The sequence below is a fragment of the Ammodytes marinus genome, assembly GCF_949987685.1.
Source record: "Ammodytes marinus genome assembly, chromosome: 23".
NCBI lineage: Eukaryota > Metazoa > Chordata > Actinopteri > Uranoscopiformes > Ammodytidae > Ammodytes > Ammodytes marinus.
The window spans coordinates 10,394,588-10,415,294 of NC_137227.1; the positions used below are offsets into that span (position 1 = coordinate 10,394,588).

General features: G+C 40.3%; 2 protein-coding genes across 2 annotated transcripts; one reads left to right on the forward strand and one right to left on the reverse strand.

Annotated features, from left to right (window-relative positions):
- Nucleotides 1-1,397: 1,397 nt before the first annotated feature.
- Nucleotides 1,398-16,027, reverse strand: aco1 (aconitase 1, soluble). The gene is made up of 21 exons (XM_080051894.1): nucleotides 15,937-16,027; nucleotides 14,311-14,443; nucleotides 12,553-12,721; nucleotides 11,841-11,978; nucleotides 11,247-11,316; nucleotides 10,962-11,145; nucleotides 10,642-10,781; nucleotides 10,373-10,544; nucleotides 9,912-10,012; nucleotides 9,638-9,754; nucleotides 9,377-9,536; nucleotides 8,692-8,827; nucleotides 8,042-8,126; nucleotides 7,303-7,459; nucleotides 6,236-6,360; nucleotides 6,034-6,138; nucleotides 5,454-5,596; nucleotides 4,803-4,950; nucleotides 4,599-4,721; nucleotides 3,649-3,834; nucleotides 1,398-3,186 (listed from the first exon to the last, which is right to left on the reverse strand). Exons 2-21 carry the CDS (start codon nucleotides 14,417-14,419, stop codon nucleotides 3,070-3,072), a joined length of 2,685 nt encoding a protein of 894 aa, XP_079908020.1. The 5' UTR covers nucleotides 14,420-14,443; nucleotides 15,937-16,027; the 3' UTR covers nucleotides 1,398-3,069.
- A 999-nt stretch (nucleotides 16,028-17,026) lies between these two features.
- On the forward strand, nucleotides 17,027-20,292 carry LOC307269597 (transmembrane protein 272-like). Its single transcript, XM_080052591.1, has 5 exons — nucleotides 17,027-17,070; nucleotides 17,538-17,618; nucleotides 17,737-17,787; nucleotides 18,676-18,876; nucleotides 19,772-20,292. Exons 2-5 carry the CDS (start codon nucleotides 17,567-17,569, stop codon nucleotides 19,987-19,989), a joined length of 522 nt encoding a protein of 173 aa, XP_079908717.1. The 5' UTR covers nucleotides 17,027-17,070; nucleotides 17,538-17,566; the 3' UTR covers nucleotides 19,990-20,292.
- Nucleotides 20,293-20,707: the final 415 nt, after the last annotated feature.

A 20,707-nucleotide genomic window follows, 5' to 3' on the forward strand; every position in this document is an offset into this window, starting at 1 on the left:
TCAAATGGTTTTCAAATGAGCACTGTCTAGCTAGCACTACCTCCACTTTTACTACAATATGTGTTTCTGTGCGAGTGTGTGCACGTTCTGTAGGTGTGTTGAACATCTACATAGCCATTCTATGTGTGTGTGATTATCATAAGTGCAGCTGGCTTTTTATGTCAAACTGTGTAGGCCATATATACTCCTCCCCCCACACACTGGCTTGGGCCTGAAACAAAAAGCCAGTGAAACAAGAGCCACGGAGAGATGTACAACACAAACAAATGGTAGCAGGTGTATTGACTTATATCTGCCTCGGAAAACCTTTTGGAATAGAAAGACATACTTACTGAATACTAAATATTAAACTGATAATATTGAAAATGGTCCAGTATTTAAATGCATATGACCTACTCCAGTAGCAAGAGTAAATGTCAGAGTAGTTAAAGAATGAATGAGAAGGAGGAGGCCTGTCCTCAAGGTGCAAGGCATCTGTCTCTGTTTTCAGCGTGGCAGGTTTCCAGACAAAGCTCATCCTCCCCCCCCAATGTCGTGTTGTTGTCACTTTCTTTAATTACACAGGAGGTTGTACAGCAAAAAACATACTCAACTAGTTTTATCCAGCTGTTTTCTCCACTTGTATCCCAGTTAGGCTTTTCTCTAATTAGAATTTTTTCTTAGAATAATGCACGGGACATTTCTATAGTGATTACATTGTGTTGTGTGTTATAAATGAATTCCAGTTGATCTCATCTATCTTCTTGAGCTTTGAATCTATCAAAAAGATTCCTTGTTATTAGACTTTTAATGGTGCGAGGAAATTAGTTTATTCGCTAGTATTTGAACAAATTTGAACATTATGACAAATCCTTGTAATTAAAAATGACTTAGGTGGTTGCGTTAGCCGTAGTGTACAGGCCTACTGTATGTATGTGTTCAATCTCACAAAACCTGCAAAGTGCACCCCCCGCCAGCTAGTGAAATGACTAAATAGAAAATGTTCCCACTCAAAAGCACATACAGACCAGAGTGTAGTGTTTGAAAAAGCTGCAGTGCACAGTGAGTGCCTTTTAGAAAAAAACTTCCTCTCCAAACTTATCTTTGAAAGCAATCCAGGATCAGTGGCAGCGTCATACGAACAGCCACATTCTATTTAAGGACTGTAAGAGCTTGTGGGGACTATTTTAAGGTTCATATTCTCCAGTCTATTTAGAAAAAAAAGAAAGAAAAGAGAACGGCATGCCATTATAGTCTCATACTGTGTTGGAAGTTTTGGAACTGCCAAGGGTCTGCAGAAGATTGCAAAGAGCTTCAAGCTGACGTTGCCCCTTCTACAGAGACATACAAAGTAAAATAGAAATGAAAGTTTAAGAATGATGACGCAAAGTAGTGAGAAAAAAAAAATCATATTTTATTCTAGTTGTCAGTAATCTCAGGCTAAATGCATTCAGACAGTGTATTCATTGTACATGAAAAAAAAAACATTAAACATGGTTTGGTCAGAGTTCTAGGATAAAAGAGCGAGAAGACACACAGATCTATGAATCAAGACGACCATATAGTTAAATTATTAAGGCAGTCAATTAAGTTAACTTGACACTTGACAAAAGCAGATTCTTACAGGAATGTCTGAAGAACAAACAAGACAGACAAAAGGTGAAGACAGACATGAACGATGAAAACAGTGCATGTGCAATAATAGGTACCCTAGTACACTTTTTGCGTTGAACTGGAAGAGTAACCACAATAGTGTCCTACTATCAGTCACACTACATCTCTTCCTTTGTCCAGTGTTTTATTTCTTTTCGAGCACCTCAAGGACTTTTCTCATCCATGTTGAAATGCTTCTCAACTTTTACATGTTCCACATTCTACATTATTACAACCTGGTGATTACTAATGAGCTTATAACCTCATGATTATTTTGCTGGAGAAGAAAAAAGAAAAAGAGAAATTGGAAGGTAAAGTTGTAGAAGGAATGCAGGGGGTGTGTGGGGGGGGGGGGGGGGGGCAACATCCACTAAGGTTATGTGCTCACATGGCTGAAGATGGTGTTAACCAAGAGTTTACACTGCACTGTGGATTTAAGAGGTTTTCTAACCAAAACACATTGTGTTCATGAGGTCTGGCAAAAGTGATGAATTATTTCTTCAAACATTTGCTCATCTGATGTTTTCCTAAAAAGTTTTTCCAACAACTGCATTGTCACCAGCTTCCTCTTTGCTGCCTTTGTTTGCAAATGACTGCCACCTATTGATCAGTGCTATAGTGTGAGGAAAAAAAAAACTGTGCTAGTTTCACTGATGGGACAAGAGCTCTTAATTATAGACTGTGTTAAATGAAACCACAAAGAAACCTTTGTTTCACCTGTCTGCTCTGCTAAGCTCACACCCTCTGTACTTATGAAATAACTAGCCACCAAGATTAGTTTTTATAAATACAGAAACAGCCTCCTACTCATGCCTTTTTTTTGTCTGCCTAAAATTTGCCTTATCAAATAAGGATAAATCTAACTGAACCGTACTCGAGATATTAGCCATTAAATGGTGTCGGAATGTACTCAAATAAAGGGCAACAATAAGAACCAGGTTGTAGTAATCTTGAATGGCCATTTGCCTTTCGTTTGGCATAATCTCACAAATGAAGTAGTGTCGTCTCACAACACAACTGATGAGAACAGTAAACATCTATAACCAGGGATACGTTCATGAGCTACATGAAATAGTGGAGGACATCTGGTTTAAGTGACTTTCCTAACTGTTTCAATCAAGTATCATCCTACCTTGCATATCTTAACATTCATATGCATCACATTATTTATACTGTTATATATATATATATATATATTTGTCTGCTTCTATTGATTAAAATAAGCAGCGCATTCTCCACAATGAGAATATTGCGATCGGTTGCTATCTGTTGTGGCTGTTAGTGGCTCTCTGCACTACCCATGGACAATGATTTGGACGGTATTCTTCAGTGACAGTTACATGATGTCACTATAGTAGCAGTGGCCGCCATGTTCGAGTACAGCTGAGAATTAGAAAAGCGTGTCGCTCCCCGTACTTGGCACGTTGCTGCTGTAGTTTAGTTTTCGGACATCTTGCGGATCATGTAGTTGAGGATGCCTCCGTGGTGGAAGTACGTCAGTTCAACGTCTGTGTCGAATCTCATCCGCACCTGGAATGTTTTGCCCGTGTCCAGCTGTGTGGAACAGAGGGAGACAATATTTGATTAGATTTTGTACTATCTATCTATCTATCTATCTATCTATCTATCTATCTATCTATCTATCTATCTATCTATCTATCTATCTATCTATCTATCTATCTATCTATCTATCTATCTATCTATCTATCTATCTATCGCAATCCAATTCTATCAAAGAAAAAAAAAGGATAAGTTTGAGAAGGAGTACACATACCGTAACTATAAAGCTTGTATACTCTTGCCCCTACTTTACATTATTATATTATTGCAGAATAAACATGTAACAGTATATACTGCATTTGTAAATGCAGGTCATCAAACAACATACATACACCAATACACTTTGCTTACATTCCAATTCAATATTTTCAGGTGTCCTCCTTTCATATTCTAAAATACATCAACTAGACAGTAAAATGATGTCGTATTTCAACACAGACAATGTCTCTAACCGACCTTAACGTCCACTAGCATCCTAGGTGTGAGCTGCTCTGGCACGTTGATGGTGTAGCGCTCCTTGCCGGTCAGTCCCAGGCTGTCTGCGGTGTCTCCATGGAGATACTCCAGAGGGATCACTCCCATCCCAACCAGGTTACTGCGATGGATCCGCTCGTAGCTTTCTGCTATGACCGCCTTAATACCCTGAGGACAACAACAACAACGTTCTTCACCCACTGCCCATGACAACTATACTGTATGCACGTATGAATTTATATCTATTTTAAAGTCTCTTCATTTGAACTTTGTCACCATGATATGTCTCATTTCTGCCTGGGTACACTTACATTTAAGACTTTTAAAGCTCCCATATTATACACTTTTCGGTTCTATTATACACCATAGTATATGGTCTTAGTGGTCCCTAATACGTTTTTCTTTAATTGTTTGCTGAAAAAGACTTTCAGATAATTTATTGTACTATGCTGATGTTCAGCTAATCTCACAATGGCCTATTTTTTAAAAAGAGCTGCAGCTCCCCTCGTATATATACAATCTTTGAGCTCCCCCGCCCCCTGTCCGGAAGCGAAGCCAGATACGCCTCGCCCTCTGTCTGTCAGGGCCGTGGACCAATAAGAAATAGGGGTGTGGGCTGCACAGTTGAAGCTTCTGGCTTTCCAGTTTTTGAGGTCAGAAACGAGGAGAATTCTGACGTATATTGGGGGGGAGGGGTGGGGGTTTCAGAAAGGGGGAGAGTGAGAAAAGGAGATATTGTTATTTTTTTAAATATTTTGGCAGTCTCTAGGGACACCGTGGACCCATGGATATGTTAGAACACATTTAAAAAGTGCATTTAGCATAATATGTGACCTTTAAGGAAGAATTACTGAGGTTTTTGGGTGAAAAATCAAAACCATTCTAGCTTTGTTCATTTACCAAATGAGGCCATGATAAAAAGTGCTGCTCACCAGTAGAAAGGGGCCCTTTGCTGCCCAGTCTCTGGAGCTGCCTGAGCCGTACTCCTTCCCTGCTAGAATGAGCAGAGGAACTCCGGACTGCTGGTATCTCTCTGCGGCATCAAACACATCCAGCTGGACGACAAAGAGAAAAATATTGAAGTAATATACATACTACTGTTACCCTTATGGTGATAATATTACAAGTGTCCCTACCGTCTCCCCAGTTGGCAGGTGGAGGGTTTGAGGCGCTTGCTTGTTGAGGAACTTGTTGAAGAGGCGGATGTTGGCGAACGTCCCTCTGGCCATGACGGCGTCGTTGCCTCGACGGGAGCCGTACGAGTTGTAGTCACGAGGGGTTAAACTGTGGAAACGGTTATCGGGAAGCAAAACAGCTCAAAGGGACAGTGTGGATATATGTTGTTGAAGGCTTCTTCTAGTTACACTCAGCCCTCTTATTTATTTATTTATTTGTTGGTTTGTCTGTGTTGCTTGATTGAATACATATATAGATCTGATCATCTCTTATTAAGTTCCTTCTTAAAAAAAACATACTTTTATGGGAGAGCCTTCCTCTATTTTATTTTATAATTCCCAATTGTATTACATTTAAACATGCTGTAATCCTATATTATTGCCTTTTCTTCACTGAACAAATGTTATTGTTTTTCAATACACCACACCGTTTTTTAACTGAGTTTTCTAAATGGGATGACTTCTCTTACTTTTCTGAACGGGTGGCTGTTGCCTTTCCGTTCCACTCTATTTAGAGCTACCATGACTCATTCAATGTAAACCAAGAGAGAGAGAGAGAGGGTGTATAAAAGCCTCTTTTAAAAGCAGACAGGGGTGATGTCACTCACTCACCCTCTGTTAGACAGGTAGCGCGCTGCAGAGCTGGTCCGGGCAATGTTCCCGGCAGGAGAGATGTGGTCTGTGGTGACCGAGTCTCCAAAGTTCAACAGAACATAGGCTTCATTGATGGACTGGGGAGGATGCAGCTTCATGGTCTGAAATAAGACAACATGACATGATATGAAGACACTTTTTAGTTGAGACATCTTCTGGGTACTATACTGGTAGTAGAAATACAGGTAATAAATAGTAATAGCCATGCTAGTAAAATACTGGCTGTCCGAGTCATATTATTAAAGGTGGAGTCAAAATCACTCTTGTCAAAAATCATAAATATCTCCTCACGATCTGCTACCTGTCTGTACTGAGTGTGTTATTCCACAGCCTAGGCTCTGTAAACTGGCATGTAAACAATGTTTATTTAAACAAAAAGGGGCCCACCGTAGCTAGCAACATGTCAGTATACAGAGGTATAAGACCAGATTATTTTCTAGCGCACACACGGTACAGACGAGTAGTGGATCGTGAGCAGATATTCATTGATTTTGAGAAAGAGTGATTTTGAAGTAGACTTATTGAGTTGTATATTTACCAAACCATCGAAGAATGGCGGAGACTTGATGTAGGTTGACTCGGGGTCCCAGGTATACAGCTTGTCAGAGGGGGCAACCAGGGAGTTCCAGCGTTCATTCACTTTCTGCAACAACACAAGACACACTTACGTCAATCACTCATCAACATTACACTGTTGGAACACTTGCTCTCGTGCGAAAAGACTTAATGTTGCACCGTACCTCAATCTTCTCATAGACTTCTTTGAACATGGATGGGATGACATAGGTTCTCTCCACAGCCTGGATCTCCTCCCGCGTGGGCCAGATATCCCTCAGGAAAATCTCTTTGCCTTCAGCGTTCTTGGCTGTAAAAGGGAGAGAGGGTAAGATTAAAACATTTAAAAAAAACTACTGCTGTTTTTTTTTTTGCCTCAATCTCAGAAGCTGTTTTGGTTGTTAAAGGTGGTTAAGTTAAGTTAAGTTAAGTTATCTTTATTTGTCAGTTGTACACGAGGCACATTGAAATTCGTCTTTTCGCATATCCCCTCTCAAGTTACCACACTTCGGAGGGGGTCAGAGCGCAGGGTCAGCCGCAGTACAGCGCCCCTGGAGCAGTTTGGGGTGTCAGTGATTTCTGGAGAACGCTTGTTGACCAAATCGCTTTCTGTCACACAAAAAAATCCTGGTGTTAATACACAGATGACATTTACAGAGCCTAGGCTGTGTAATAACACCAGCATTTTTTTGTCAGTGCACATACATACGTACAGGTAGCGCATTGTGAGGAGATATTCTCTTGATTTTGGTCACACATGTTTTCTCCAGAAGCGCTGACTCCACCTTTAAGCATCTTTAAGAATATCGTCTCTCTTTCAAACTGGGTGTCACCACAAAACTGGTTCTTAGCAGCAACAATGTTGTTGAGAGAGTAAACGTAAACACACACACACACACACACACACACACACACACACACACACACACACACACACACACACACACACACACACACACACACACACACACACACACACACACACACACACACACACACACACACACACACACACACACACACACACACACACACACACACACACACACACACACACACACACACACACACACACACACACACACAGTATCTGCTAAGCTGCTGTAGTGTGTGATGATATGATGACAGGTTGTGGGGGATACTGACAGTCAGACCGTAACCGCTCAGTGTAACCAGCATGCATTGCAACATGAATGCCTGCGGTGCTTGTATGGGGCCAACTAGCTAGGCTGGCTGAATGTGTTCCACTCACCAATGGGTTCTTTGTCAAAGTCTATCCTCACAGTGCCGGCGATGGCGTAGGCGATGACCAGTGGTGGAGAGGCCAGGTAGTTTGCTCTGGTGTTGGGGTGAACTCTCCCTTCAAAGTTCCTGTTGCCTGATAGGATGCCTGCAGCCACCAGGTCGCCCTGAAACAATCCATGGAAACAACAAAGACCATTAGAGAAAATAGAACTGCATGTATTACGATTGCCATTAAACAACATAGCTTGTTAGAAGGTGGAGTCAGCCATTCTGGAGACTGTTGTTGTCAAATCCCTTTTTCTCAAAATAAGTGAATATCTCCTCACGCTTAAATAATTGTCTGTTCTGTGGATCACTGAAAATAATGCTGGTGTTAATACACAGCCTAGGCTCTGTAAACTGGTAGGTAAACAAACAGGGGCCAGCGTATACAGCAAAATGCCCGTTTACAGAACCCTAGGATGTCAATTAACACTGGATTTTCTACGGACAGGTAGCGGATAGTCAGGAGGTGTTCACTGATTTTGACAACAAGCATTCTCCAGAATGTCCACCTTTTAAATGGAGGCAGGTGACATAGAGGAAAAAGTAGGTTTGTGCCCATAATATTCCAAATATTACAGGATGGAAGAGGAATTCTTGGAGAGGAAAAAAACAAAAAGATAATGATGTATGAAGAGACAGAGCTAAGTAGAGCATGGAAATGTGAGAACCACAGTGGGGATGTGGAAGCAGCTTCTTAGTACCTGTGTTATGGCATCCACCACGGGCTCTGGCAACGGCCCACTGTTGCCTATACAGGTCATGCAACCATAGCCAACAACCTCAAAGCTATCAGGAAAACACAAAAGGATTGTTTACAAGGTAGCAAATCCGTACAGCGCTTCATACTAACTTCAGTTGACATGTGCCATGTGGTGCTTAAGTTGGACATAGCTGTGGTTGTGGCTGTACTGCAATTTATTTTGTATCATGTAGTATAAGTTTGACAGCTGCACTGAGGACTTCAAAGTAAAATGTAATTATTAATATTATTATTATCAAATTGTTATGAGAGTAGTGAGACTTTGACTGTGTTTTCTAATGAGCTCTGATTTAATACCTGCGTATAGATGCAATACTAGCAATCAGCCAGCAGGTGTCAACATTTTCACTGCATCTAATGCCTCAAAATACTCTTCAATACCATCTCTATATTGTGTTTCAGTTTCTTCAGTAAGGCTTCTACAGATGTATGAATGTCTGCTCTACAGGTTGTGATGGTTTCCCAGGTAAACAAATTGACTTTAACATTGAACACATCATTTGTCTTTGTCTTCCCCAGATTAGCTTGCACTTCTGGTATGGTCTATATACACAGAGAGCACTGCCTGGGTGAGTAATGTGAACAGCTTACCCCAGCTGAGAGAGGTAGTCCATAACACCACTCTCCTTCAGGTAGTATGTGACCACTCCACTGCCTGGGGAGAGGCTGGTCTTAATGTACGGCTTCACACTCAAGCCACACTCTATTGCCTTCTTTGCAAGGAGTCCTGGGGGAAGAGCAATGACGTTTAAAGCCCAGGTAAACCCATATCCACAAAATCCTTCTGTGTAATTACTACAACTGGTATTAACATGATTGTAAGCCTCTAAAAAGAGTTAAGCATATTTATCAATCCAAATGAAAGATATTGTCATTTAAGTTAGGTAAACTTTACAGAAATTTGGTTTAGATTAGGCGGGTTATGCTCGGCTTCTTATTACACAATACGTTTTTTTTAACCAATCACGGCCGTTCTCTGCCTAAACAATCTATAAAAACAATGACTGTTGCCATGGAGACCATTTAATATGGTCACGCCCATACAGTCCTGTCGAACGGTTTGGAACAACTTTTTTATAATGTTTATGAACATTTATTTTTCAATCTGATTTCTTGTCAATTTAGACACCCAAGTTTGATATCATATATATTGATGTTTTACTATTTTAGACGAAGGTTTCCAGAGGCTTTATTAACTGTTTCACATAACTGTCGAGCGTAAAAAGTCTCTGAAAAATCCCATGATATAATAGAAGGAGCAGCAATGTACACTCACCTGCCCCGAGCATGACAGAGGGGTTGCTGGTGTTGGTGCAGCTGGTGATGGCTGCGATGACCACAGATCCATGTCCTAACGTGTACTCTTCTCCATTGTACTGGAAGGGGACCTGGGTGTTGTGGCGCTCGGGAGACACTTGGAAACCCTTGAACCCTTGCTGGAAATGGTCACAAGGGGCAAAATGAAAGCTTGTGAGGTCTACCACCCTGATTTCTTCATGGTGTGATGATTTTGGGACACATACACTGGTACACTTACCTTTGCTCCCAGGCAGGCCTCCAGGTCTGTCTTCATGTCGGACACAGCGATTCTGTCCTGAGGTCTTTTGGGGCCACTGCAGCACGGAACCACTGAGCTCAGATCCATTTCTACAACCTAAGAGATAGGGACCGATAAATAACTTGAATCCTAACATTTTTGTCTCTGGTAAAGTAACATCTTGACACTCTTGGTCTGCTATATTATTGAGTTTTTCTCTTTTATGGACTGAATAATGAAAAACAGAAGCGTCTCAAATGATGTAGGGACGGACCTGAGTGAAATCTGGATCCTGGGAGACGTTGTTGTAGTCTCTGAACATGGCCACTGCCTTCAGGTACTTTGTGATGTAGGCCAGCTTCTCTGCATCTCGGCCTGGACACAAACAAATGAAAAAAATATAATTTCTTGAAATAAATCAAAGAGGGGTTTTTAGATCAATTAGGTATCACTTTAGGTCCAAGTCTTAGTCACTTATTGTACAGTGCAAGTTAACCATATGTCATTAATGCCATAAGTTGGTATGACGATCAAATTCTGTGTGCATTGATGATGCTGAACTTTGTTATTTTTTTTTATTGTGTTGTATTCTAATATTCAAATATTTTTTTGTGGGTGTGGTTTTCATACAAGCCCGTACAGGTTGTCATGTACTTATATGTTTTATTACCATGTGTTTCTTTTTGTGTTTGTATGTTAAATAAAACTACAACATAATTGACAGTAAAGCCTCACCTGTCTGCTCCAGGTAGTTAATGCTGACGTGGTCCACAGGGAAGAAGGCTGCGGTGGCCCCGTACTCTGGACACATGTTGGCGATGGTGGCTCTGTCAGCAATGGACAGCTGAGCCACGCCCGGGCCAAAGAACTCCACAAACTTCCCCACCACGCCCACCTGACGCAGGTGCTGAGGGCACAAGGGGATGGGACAGTGTAAGTGATGCTACAGCTCGTATAAATGCTTGTTATTGAGTGGCATGAGTGTGTTAAACTGATTGTGATACCTTTGTCACAGTGAGGACGATGTCAGTGGAGGTAATGAACTTGTTTGGGGTTCCACTCAGCTTGTACCCGACCACATCAGGCAGAACCATGCTGATTGGCTGACCCAGCATAACGGCCTCCGCTTCGATTCCACCCACACCTGAAAGTTTAACCACAAATCCTGTTTAAAATGGCATACTCCAGGTAACTGTCATCTTATCATTAGTTAAAAGCTTTCTCTATTGCATTGCATGAATACACATGAGAGCAGGCATTTCAGAGTATTATTTCAGAATTGTGTCCATATATATTGTTTTATAGAATGTTTTCTATGTCTTACCCCAGCCTAGGACTCCCAGCCCGTCGATCATTGTGGTGTGTGAGTCCGTGCCCACCAGGCTGTCGGGGTAGAAGTACCCGTCAAAGTTAAACACCACCCGGGCCAAGTACTCGAGGTTGACCTGGTGAACAATCCCTGAACCTGGAGGAATGATTCGCATGTTCCTGAAGGCCTTAGAGCCCCACTGGGGAGGACAGACAACACACATGTAAGCCTTAAACAAATCTCTTCACAGTCACCTATATGTCAGAACTATACTTATTGATGGGTGTTCACATTTCACACCTTTAAGAACTGAAATCTCTCTTTGTTGCGGTCAAACTCCAAGTCCTGGTTTTTCTGAACGCTGTCAGACCTGAAGAGGGAAAGGATCCAGTGTGAAAACATTATGGAGAAAGATTGGATTATACAAGTGTTTAAAGCTATAGTGCGTATCTTTTTCACATCAATGAATGCCGGTTTCATTCAAGCCATCGCCCAAAGAGTTGACAAAAAGTTGATTAAGCCTATCCGCTCCACAAAATTATATCTATATTTCTTATGGCAGCGTTTACAAAACGGGTGTCGCCCCCCCCCACCCGACACTGGCGCAGGAGCTCTGAAAAATCCCAAGAAGCGCCAAAGAAATGTTTCAGTTGTTGATTCTACTGCTAAGACAAAACCTGGACGTACAGCAGAAGGTATAAAATCCATCACTAAAGGCTTACTGTACCTCGTGTAGATGCACCGACTGTGTTATTGTAATTACTCAGAATTCCTCATGGGGGTGGGGGTGTGACAGATATTACGCACTATAGCTTTAAAGATAATTATACTGTATCTATAGGCAGTACAGTATCTACTAACTGATGGTGCTATTGTGGATGAACCTGGTCTTACTTCCTGTTAAAGTCCACTTGTATGGAATGATCGATGACCAGGTCAGCTGGGCAAACGGGATTAATCCTCTCCGGGTCTCCTCCCAGTTTCATCACCGCATCGCGCATGGCAGCAAAGTCCACCACGGCGGGCACACCTCTGTAGGGAGGGGTAGGACACACACTACGTCAGAGGGAGTCCACTCACAATCATCAACATCGTATCGCAATTAACAGTAACTCTGATCTCGATAACAATGAAATAAACAATACCGTTTTAAAGAAATGAGTCCGCCTTCATCCGCATTCATTATAAACGGGACAGGCCTTTATTTGACACCAGGTTTTCATGGCTGCACCGTGTTATCACATATATTCTACATATCTCAAAGAATAAGGCAACAATATTTCTAGACTACTGAATATATAAGTATCGGGTCAACCTCCAAAAATAATTAAGAAAACAAAAAATGGATCCTAACATTTCCCAAACAGAGATAACCCTTATGACATCACTATGGCATCGTCAGAGATTTTTTTATCTAAGACTTGACAAAGATCCTTCAGAGTCACAGAAGACACTCTATAACTTTTCCGGAGAATGATTAGCACTCTGACGCTGACCTTTTATGTGTAAAAAAAACTGATTGAAAATGGAAAGTTTTGTGGTTTCAAACAAACACAGCAGTACTTTGTTAAAAAAAGAGATCAGTGTCCCACACACAACAACGCACGTGAAGTCCTGGAGGATGACGCGTGCCGGTCTGAAGGGCACCTCCACAGACTGACCCTGGGTCTGCTTCCAGTTGAGAATGCTTTCCACATCGGAGCTCTTCACCAGAAAGCCGTCACAGTTCCTGACCGCAGACTCCAAGAGGACCCGGATGGAGAACGGCAGACGGTCTGAGGGGGACAGACAAACATGTCACCCAGTGCAATCCTTTCTTATCATTTGTATTATATATCATTTCATGTTATTATAAATGTGTAACTAGTAATAATTGAAGTCTACTATTCTGTGTAAATTATTGTTTGTATTATTCTATACTTTATATGTAAATAGTAAATGGACTCCACTTATATAAAGCGCTTTTCCCTGGTTTTTCACAGAAGCAAAGCGCTTTACATAGTAAAATGTACACATTCACCCAATCACAGACGCATACAGTACAGCGATAGCAGCAATTTGGGGTTCAGAGTCTTGCCCAGGGACACTTTGACAATACTGTTTACCACAATAGTCATGTCAATAAAGCTTTTAGAATTGAATTGAAAGTAACCTCTCGGGGAATAGGGGAAGGTGGGGTGATTTGTGCAACTTTTTACTCAAAGTGATTTTAAAGTCAGGCCTTGACAGTTATGTCTCCAACTCAAATATGTACATATATTTCAGGATGTTGTGCATCCCTGGCAATAAAAACTTTGGATCTGGAATAAACTGTTTAAGAAATATAGCTTTCGGAAAAAAAGTTGTCTTGTCGCACAAATCACCCCACGTAGTGGGGTGATTTGTGCGTCATTGTGTCACAATGACAAAGTCACCATCATCATCTTTCTGGCCATCTGAACTCTCATCAGTGGTGTCGTTAAGTGGAATTGAGATGTCACCCTCTTCTGAGCTACTGTAGACAATCACTTTCTTTTGGTGACCAGCGTATACAGCCATGCCACTGGCACAACTCTCAGAAATGTACTTTGCACTAGTTGCTCCGTGCTTGTGGAACCAACTGCCACCTGACAAATGTGATTCCCCCTACATTTCTGCCTTTAAATCAAGGCTCAAAACCCATATGTACACCCTGGTGTTTCCTCCCCATTAACCTCTGCACTACTTACTTACCTCTGCACTACTATCTGTGTTTATGTGGATGTATGGGCTTTACGTCTTTTATTTTGGTTATTGTTATTTTACCTTCATTGTTTACCTACTGAATGCACTATGTACAGCACTTTGGACAGTGCAAACTGTCATAAATGTGCTTTTATAAATACATTTTACTTACTTACTTACTTATAACTCACCCAGGCCCTTGCGCACAAATCACCCCATCCCCAGAATTTTGGATAATAGGCATGATGCAGCAATTTAGGGTTGACATTGTGCTAACTATATAGACTCAAAGTATAGCATACCAAAGCACTAAAACATGTGTCAAATGTTTTCAAACGTGTCTATAATTGTTCAGACACAATAATCAAAAAACCTTGATCATGGAAATTTTACTTTGAAAGGCAAAACACAGTTTTTTGAGCTTAAATGTGCTTATATCTTATTCCTTGTGTCTCCCTTCTTTACAGGATGAGTCAAATGGATGGCTCTTCTTAAATATGTGGTCACATTTCCAATTTCTTCCACGGTTTTCTAGAAACAAGGGGTTTTGCAACTTCCAAAATGCACAAATCACCCCACCTTCCCCTATATACACATTCAAGCAATTCAAAATACACTAATGAGAAGTCACATGTGTGCTTTCGGTAAAGACTGCTGTTACCATATCTGGGATCTCCGAGTTTGGAAAGGTTGAAAAACTTCTGCTTTGGGTCCTCTGGGTCCAGGGGCTCAACTAAGTGTTGGAAAGGGTTATTCACAGCCGCAGACATCCTCCTCTATGGGTCAGTACAAACCTAGAAAAATGAGGAAACATAAGCCTGTTTGTAACATGTAATACATGACAGAAACAGGGATGAAGCAAAGCAAATACTCTCTTTAACCACAATGTTTCATTCTAACTTTCAAAGTAAAATAATCAAATAGAGTGAGAGTGTCTCTTAGAAACGTTTAGAGCATAAAGAAGTCCAAGAAAAAAACAAGGCCTAAGCTACAATCTCAAATCTTTCCATATTGAGTGTGGAAATGGATTAGCCTTTAGGGGTTGCATGCATTCCACGTGAGTTTGTAGGGCTGAGGGTCATTGAACTCTTCTTCCATGTTTTTATAAAACCTTACATAACTAAATCTCTTAAGAAATCTGAAGAGAACAAAATAAAATGACTTAAAAATGGGGCAATGTGCAACATAACATTCCACCACGATATTAACATGCGATACAACATCCGATGAGAAAAACTGGATTTTTCAAGCATTTGCGTCCCCCGAGAGGCGATATCCGTGTGAAAGGTGAACTGATAATGAGCCCGGCTTGGCACATCCTGAATGTTCACATACTTGGCAGGTTAGTTTCAGCGCCGGCTCAAGCCCTGCTGCAAAAGTACAAAGTCACTTCATAAAACTAACACTACTGCCTGACGTAACACGCCCAGAGCAACACCTGTACTGTCATAATATCATCTAGTAAAGTATGCATTTAGAAGCAAATTCAAAGTAATAAGTGTTTTTTTTTCTTTGTCTTTTTTTGCAACCTAAATGTGCCCAAAGCTCTGAATACCAAAACTAATTGTGACAAAACTTTGGACTGAATGTTGTCAAAAATAAGACTGTCTTCGATGTGTATATGCATGTTCTTGTAAGGCTATGTTGGCACCTTTCCTGCTTAGTATGCTGAATTGAAGAAATACTTTTGTAGCAAAATATTCCTGAGTCATGGCATCAAAAAAAGTAGCATTATGATAAAGGCCTACTTTGTTTAAAAATAGCCCATAGATTACCATTACAATTGGCACCTGTCTAAACACTCTGTGAATCGCTGTATTTTTTTTTATTATCAAACTCCTATTATATTAATATGATGTGTTTCCTGACTTGTATAGAGAAGCTAATGAGTTAATCCTTTCCCTGCGTGGTTCCATGGACGTATTGTTTATTCACATCTCCAAACCCTTCAACTTCACTTGGCCTTCTGACGAAAGTTAGCATTAGCTACTTGGTCTTAATTCAACATTTACAAAGGCAGACGTGTTGCATTAAGACACAAAAGGAAAAGGGACAATCTAAGAGGCATCACGAGTGCCTAAATCCCATACTATATAATACTACATGACCTGGTATAAAAGGCATAAAGGAAGGTTGAGAGTGTGACAGCCAACGTTAGCTAGCTTTAGAGCTCAACTGTTCTGCATGTCAGTACAAGGGGTTTCTACTGCTGCGTAAGCTACGTCACGTTGCAAGGAGACATTCAATTAGACAGTTAATTAAATGTGTATGGATTTGAATGACTTACTTCTTAGAGCAGCAGAGGAGACACCGCGGAGTACCACCGTGTTTCTCGACTGTCAGCAGAAGCAAGCTAATCTCATTCTAGAGTGTTCCACTTCCGCTGTCAGCAATAACAACAATAGTATATCCGGTCAGAGATTCCTTCAGAATAAAAGCCTCTCCTCTAAACGTGAACGCTAACAGAACTAACTGTTGTTCTGCAATCATTCAACATTGAATCGTAGAAACATATGAGAAAAAGATAGATAGATAGATGGATGGATGGATGGATGGATGGATGGATGGATGGATGGATGGATGGATGGATGGATAGATAGATAGATAGATAGATAGATAGATAGATAGATAGATAGATAGATAGATAGATAGATAGATAGATAGATAGATAGATAGATAGATAGATAGATAGATAGATAGATAGATAGATAGATAGATAGATGATATTAGATGATTTTGTTAATTTCTTGAGTTAGCTTGTTATTTGCTCTTTTGCGGTGCTTTGTTACAAGTATTTCATGCATCTTTTTTATGTCCATTTTGTAACATTTTGCCACAACAATAACGATGTTTATAGATCAAACTGTCTCGGATATTTTTCATTGCAGTCACAACAGACTACGCACTGTACCACCATACTCAGAAACAGCTGTAGGCCTATTTCTTCTGCTAAGGAATGAACGAAAAAGAAAAGCGAGTGATAGGAACTCTGAAAACGGGAAATGTAGCCTATCTATTTCGGTTTGATCATCGAAAACAGACATGGTAGCACAATCCGGGCCGACTATACTAAAATATTGACTATGAATAAAGATGAAGATTTTAATAGCCTACTAGAAATGATTCCACCAGACTTCACCTTCTAAACCTTATACACATTTTACACACTTGATAATTTCCAAGGACATACAATTTATCTTATCCCCTGTAGAGGCAATGACTTACCTCAAAAAAGTTTTTGACAGGGGAAGGAAATTAGGGAATCAAGAAGAAAACCCCTAAATTGAGACACAGTACATGCACTTCGAATGACATGCAGATGTCGTAATCCAGCAACATATATTAACACGTTCTCAACCGAAAACCTTGTAGTTTCCCTTCCAGCCATAACAGAGATACAGCCCATCTGCCACACAAGAAGGTATAACAATTATCTTTTTTAACACATATTTTTATTTTAATTACTGTTCAATTACAAGTGTTTTCATACATGTTTGTCAGAATATCGACTGTTTTGTTCAAAGCTAAATGGTTCACAAGTTTACATTAATATTCTGCTACATTATCCTTCCTGTCAAACTAGCTTTTTGAGCTATTTTGCTCATGTCTTTTGTTTAAAGGTGCTCCGAGGAACTTTCAGTGTGTGTTAATTCTTGCACCCCCTTTGGACAAAAGCAGTAGTGTTTTTACTACGCCAGCTCTTGTTCCTGGGTGATGACAAAGGCATTTAGAAAACTATATAAAAATACTGATTGTCTCGTTTGCTGTTACATGCCATTTATGATCATCAGAGGAACAATTTGACCGTTGCGTGAATATTTCAAATTTCCCTCGTAGCATCTTTAAGGAAGAAACATTCTCATTCACATTTTTCTGTCACCTTTTCAGACTCAACTTTTGCAGCTGGCAGGCCCACCATGTCAGAGAGTGAGCCGGATCAAGGTCAAGAGACCGTATCGGCAAATGAAAGTGAGATAGCTATTATGGAAAAATCCAGTGTCACATTTCAATCTTCCTCACATCATGTACAGTGGCTATAGGTGCAGGTGTCAGGGATTACTTTCAAAATATCTCTTTTTTTCCACAGTCCGTTGCAAGGGGTTTCTCAGCAAATGGCCCTTCGCTCACATACTAATCGGTGAGTGACCACGTGACCCGTTATTTCTGATGTGTTGAAATTTAACAGTTGAAATCTGTGGCGAAAGGTTGCTAGTTTCGGGAACATTGCTAAACTTAATTCCTTCCTCTCTCCCAATGATATGGGGACTGTTAACAACGCAATAATCCAGGCTAGATTACTGCAACTCACTGTGTTGGCCAGCCCTCTTTTTCTTGCTAGCTATCAATTACAGAACTGATTTCTAGGTTGTCTTTATGGCCATAGTCTGGTTTACCGGATGTAGAAAGTTGAGATTGGGTGTAAAAATATAGAATGCAACATAACGTGGTAAATAAACAAGTCCCTACAAGCACACAGCTGTGTTTAGTTTATCTTTTGAACTGTTCCCCTTGAGTAGCCTACCAGTGTTTTAGCTAAACTAACCTGGATGAGGGACCTGTGCCCATTTCTTCATCAAAAAATGCACGCACAGTTACAGGAACGGCTTCTGTCGCCTTTTCTCGATCCGGGGAGTGGGGCATATAGCTATAGGCTACAAATAATTTTTTTTAAACTATTCCTTTAAGACCATTCAAGACCATAACTGCTCGGGATATCCCCAAATTGCCAGTGCATCAAAGACGTATTTAACATCATTGTGTGGATGTAAAACTTTCTTTAAATAAAACCAATAACTTCACACATTAATGATCTGACACTTTTAGGACTGTAATTTGCCTTCACCCCCAAGCAGTGTGGGACTCTGACACTTGTATCAGCTTAAAGCTATGATGTTAAAACTGAGTCAAACTCAAGACAACATGCTCTTTATTGCTGCACCACTCCATCAAATGCTTAAGATGTCTTGTTACATTCTATACATATTTATTCAGTGTCCGTCCTGATTTATTCCCGTTTGTCAAACAGGAGCATTATACCACCATGACTGCCCAGTGCAGCCCTACATCCCCATCTACCTGGAGGTGATGGGAATCTTCCAAATCCTTTTACTTGTGCTATCCATGACGCCCTACTTCAAAAACTTCAAAAACTTCAGAAGCTCCATGCCCTACTACACGCCCTTCTACTGCCTGCTCATTCTTTTCTTCTTGTGCTGGTTCATCATCGGTAAGTTAGAAAAAAACTGATCAATGCACTAAAAGTGGTAAAGATAAATCATAAAGGTAAGTGAACTGAAACATCAAACCAAATCATTCGCTGTTTTGTTCATTGTTCTTTAAAGGGAACTGATATTTGGTACCGCAATAATATTAATCGGCCACTAGAGGTCTCCCTAAAGCCACTACATGAAATAATCCAACATTGTGACTAGCAGATAGAAGCTTTTTCTAAACACAGCGGTAGCCAGCACTTTTTGTTAATAAAATATGTCTACTTGTTTTTACCAGTCTGCCAATTTATTTTAGAAGCATGCGGAAGGCGCATTACTCATTGAGCTAAATCTGTATTAATCAGGTTTTGATGCTTCAGTTTTGCTCTACAATGACCAAAGGCCTATGGTTAGGCTTATATTAGCAAAAAAAACATTATGATACCCTAGATAGATAATACCACAAGGTTGAGAGACAGATTTTGAGGTAGGCCTATAGGATGTGAGCAGGGAGAGTGCAGAGTCTTGACACACACTCCTTGTGACAACGGTGGTACAGGTAGCCTACCCACTAAGCAAAAGTGACATTATCTTGCTTTCATTTGAAGTCCTTATTTCAAGAAACTTGCCAACTCTTTCAATGTGCTATTTGGTGCTAGGCAGGTAGCATTCAGTGTGTTTTTCCAGAGCTGAGAGACCCTAAAACACTCCGTAGAACTGAAGAAAACTACAAAGTTTGGTGGGGTTTTCTGTGGGGTTGAAGCAACTCCTTGGATATTTTATACTTTCACCAGCTATTAATATATAAATATGGATTAGTGAAGCTTTTCATCCAGTATCTATAATGGTGAAACACGCATTGAATAGATGGAGCCCATTATATCTAAACAATTGACTTGTTCTCTGCTGTAGGCAATGTGTGGATCTACTCAATCTATGAACCCAACTACAAAAGGAGATACAAAGGTTACTGCAACGAGACACTCTACCAGTTTGCCTTCTGGATCACCAACGTTAGCTACATGCTAATGGCACTGTTCATTGGCTGCTACGCCTGGTGCTGCTACTGCGGCAAATCCAATGACAATGAGGTGACAGAACAAACAATACAAGTGGAGATACAAGAATAAATAAAGATAATAGATCATACTAATGCTGGATGGTGGCTTTAATCAGTGTTATGTCGTTTTTTTATATTACCAATCTGTCTATGAGAGTATATTTTCATATTGTAGGCTACCTGGACAGCCAGAGTTGTCTTACGGGCTATTGTAAAGTCAAATAGCATTATGTGAATTACAACAAAAAGAATTTCGAGCACCAGCATATGGTTTATTTGAGATCCTGTAACTATTGAATGGATTGATGTTAAATTTGGTAGGCCTACAGACATGCATTTTTGGCTGTTTTGGGATCAGAGAAAATATCCTATACAGAGACTAAAGTCTGGTTAAGACCATAGGCAGTTCGAGATCATAGGCAAATCAACGCACTCTCCCGTGTGTTTTGATCGCTTCCAGTGAACGTGTCTTTTGATTTTTCTGCAATAAAAACAATTGAAGGCAATCATGTGAATCCTGTCCAATCTCTTGTAATCAATCTCACCATATAAATGTGATACTTTGTATTAAGTTTGAAATATGTCGTACAGAAAATGTTTAGCATTAGGAATTTTCAATCCTCATTATCAGTCTGTTTCAGTCACATCTTTTAGCATTTTGACTATGATATTTATTTGAAATCAATATTATATTTTTTGAAAGATGTGCTAAATCACAGGAATTTGAAGGTCAAATCCATTGTGTGGTTTGTGTTGGCAAGAAATGCACTTGTACTTAAAGTGAATGG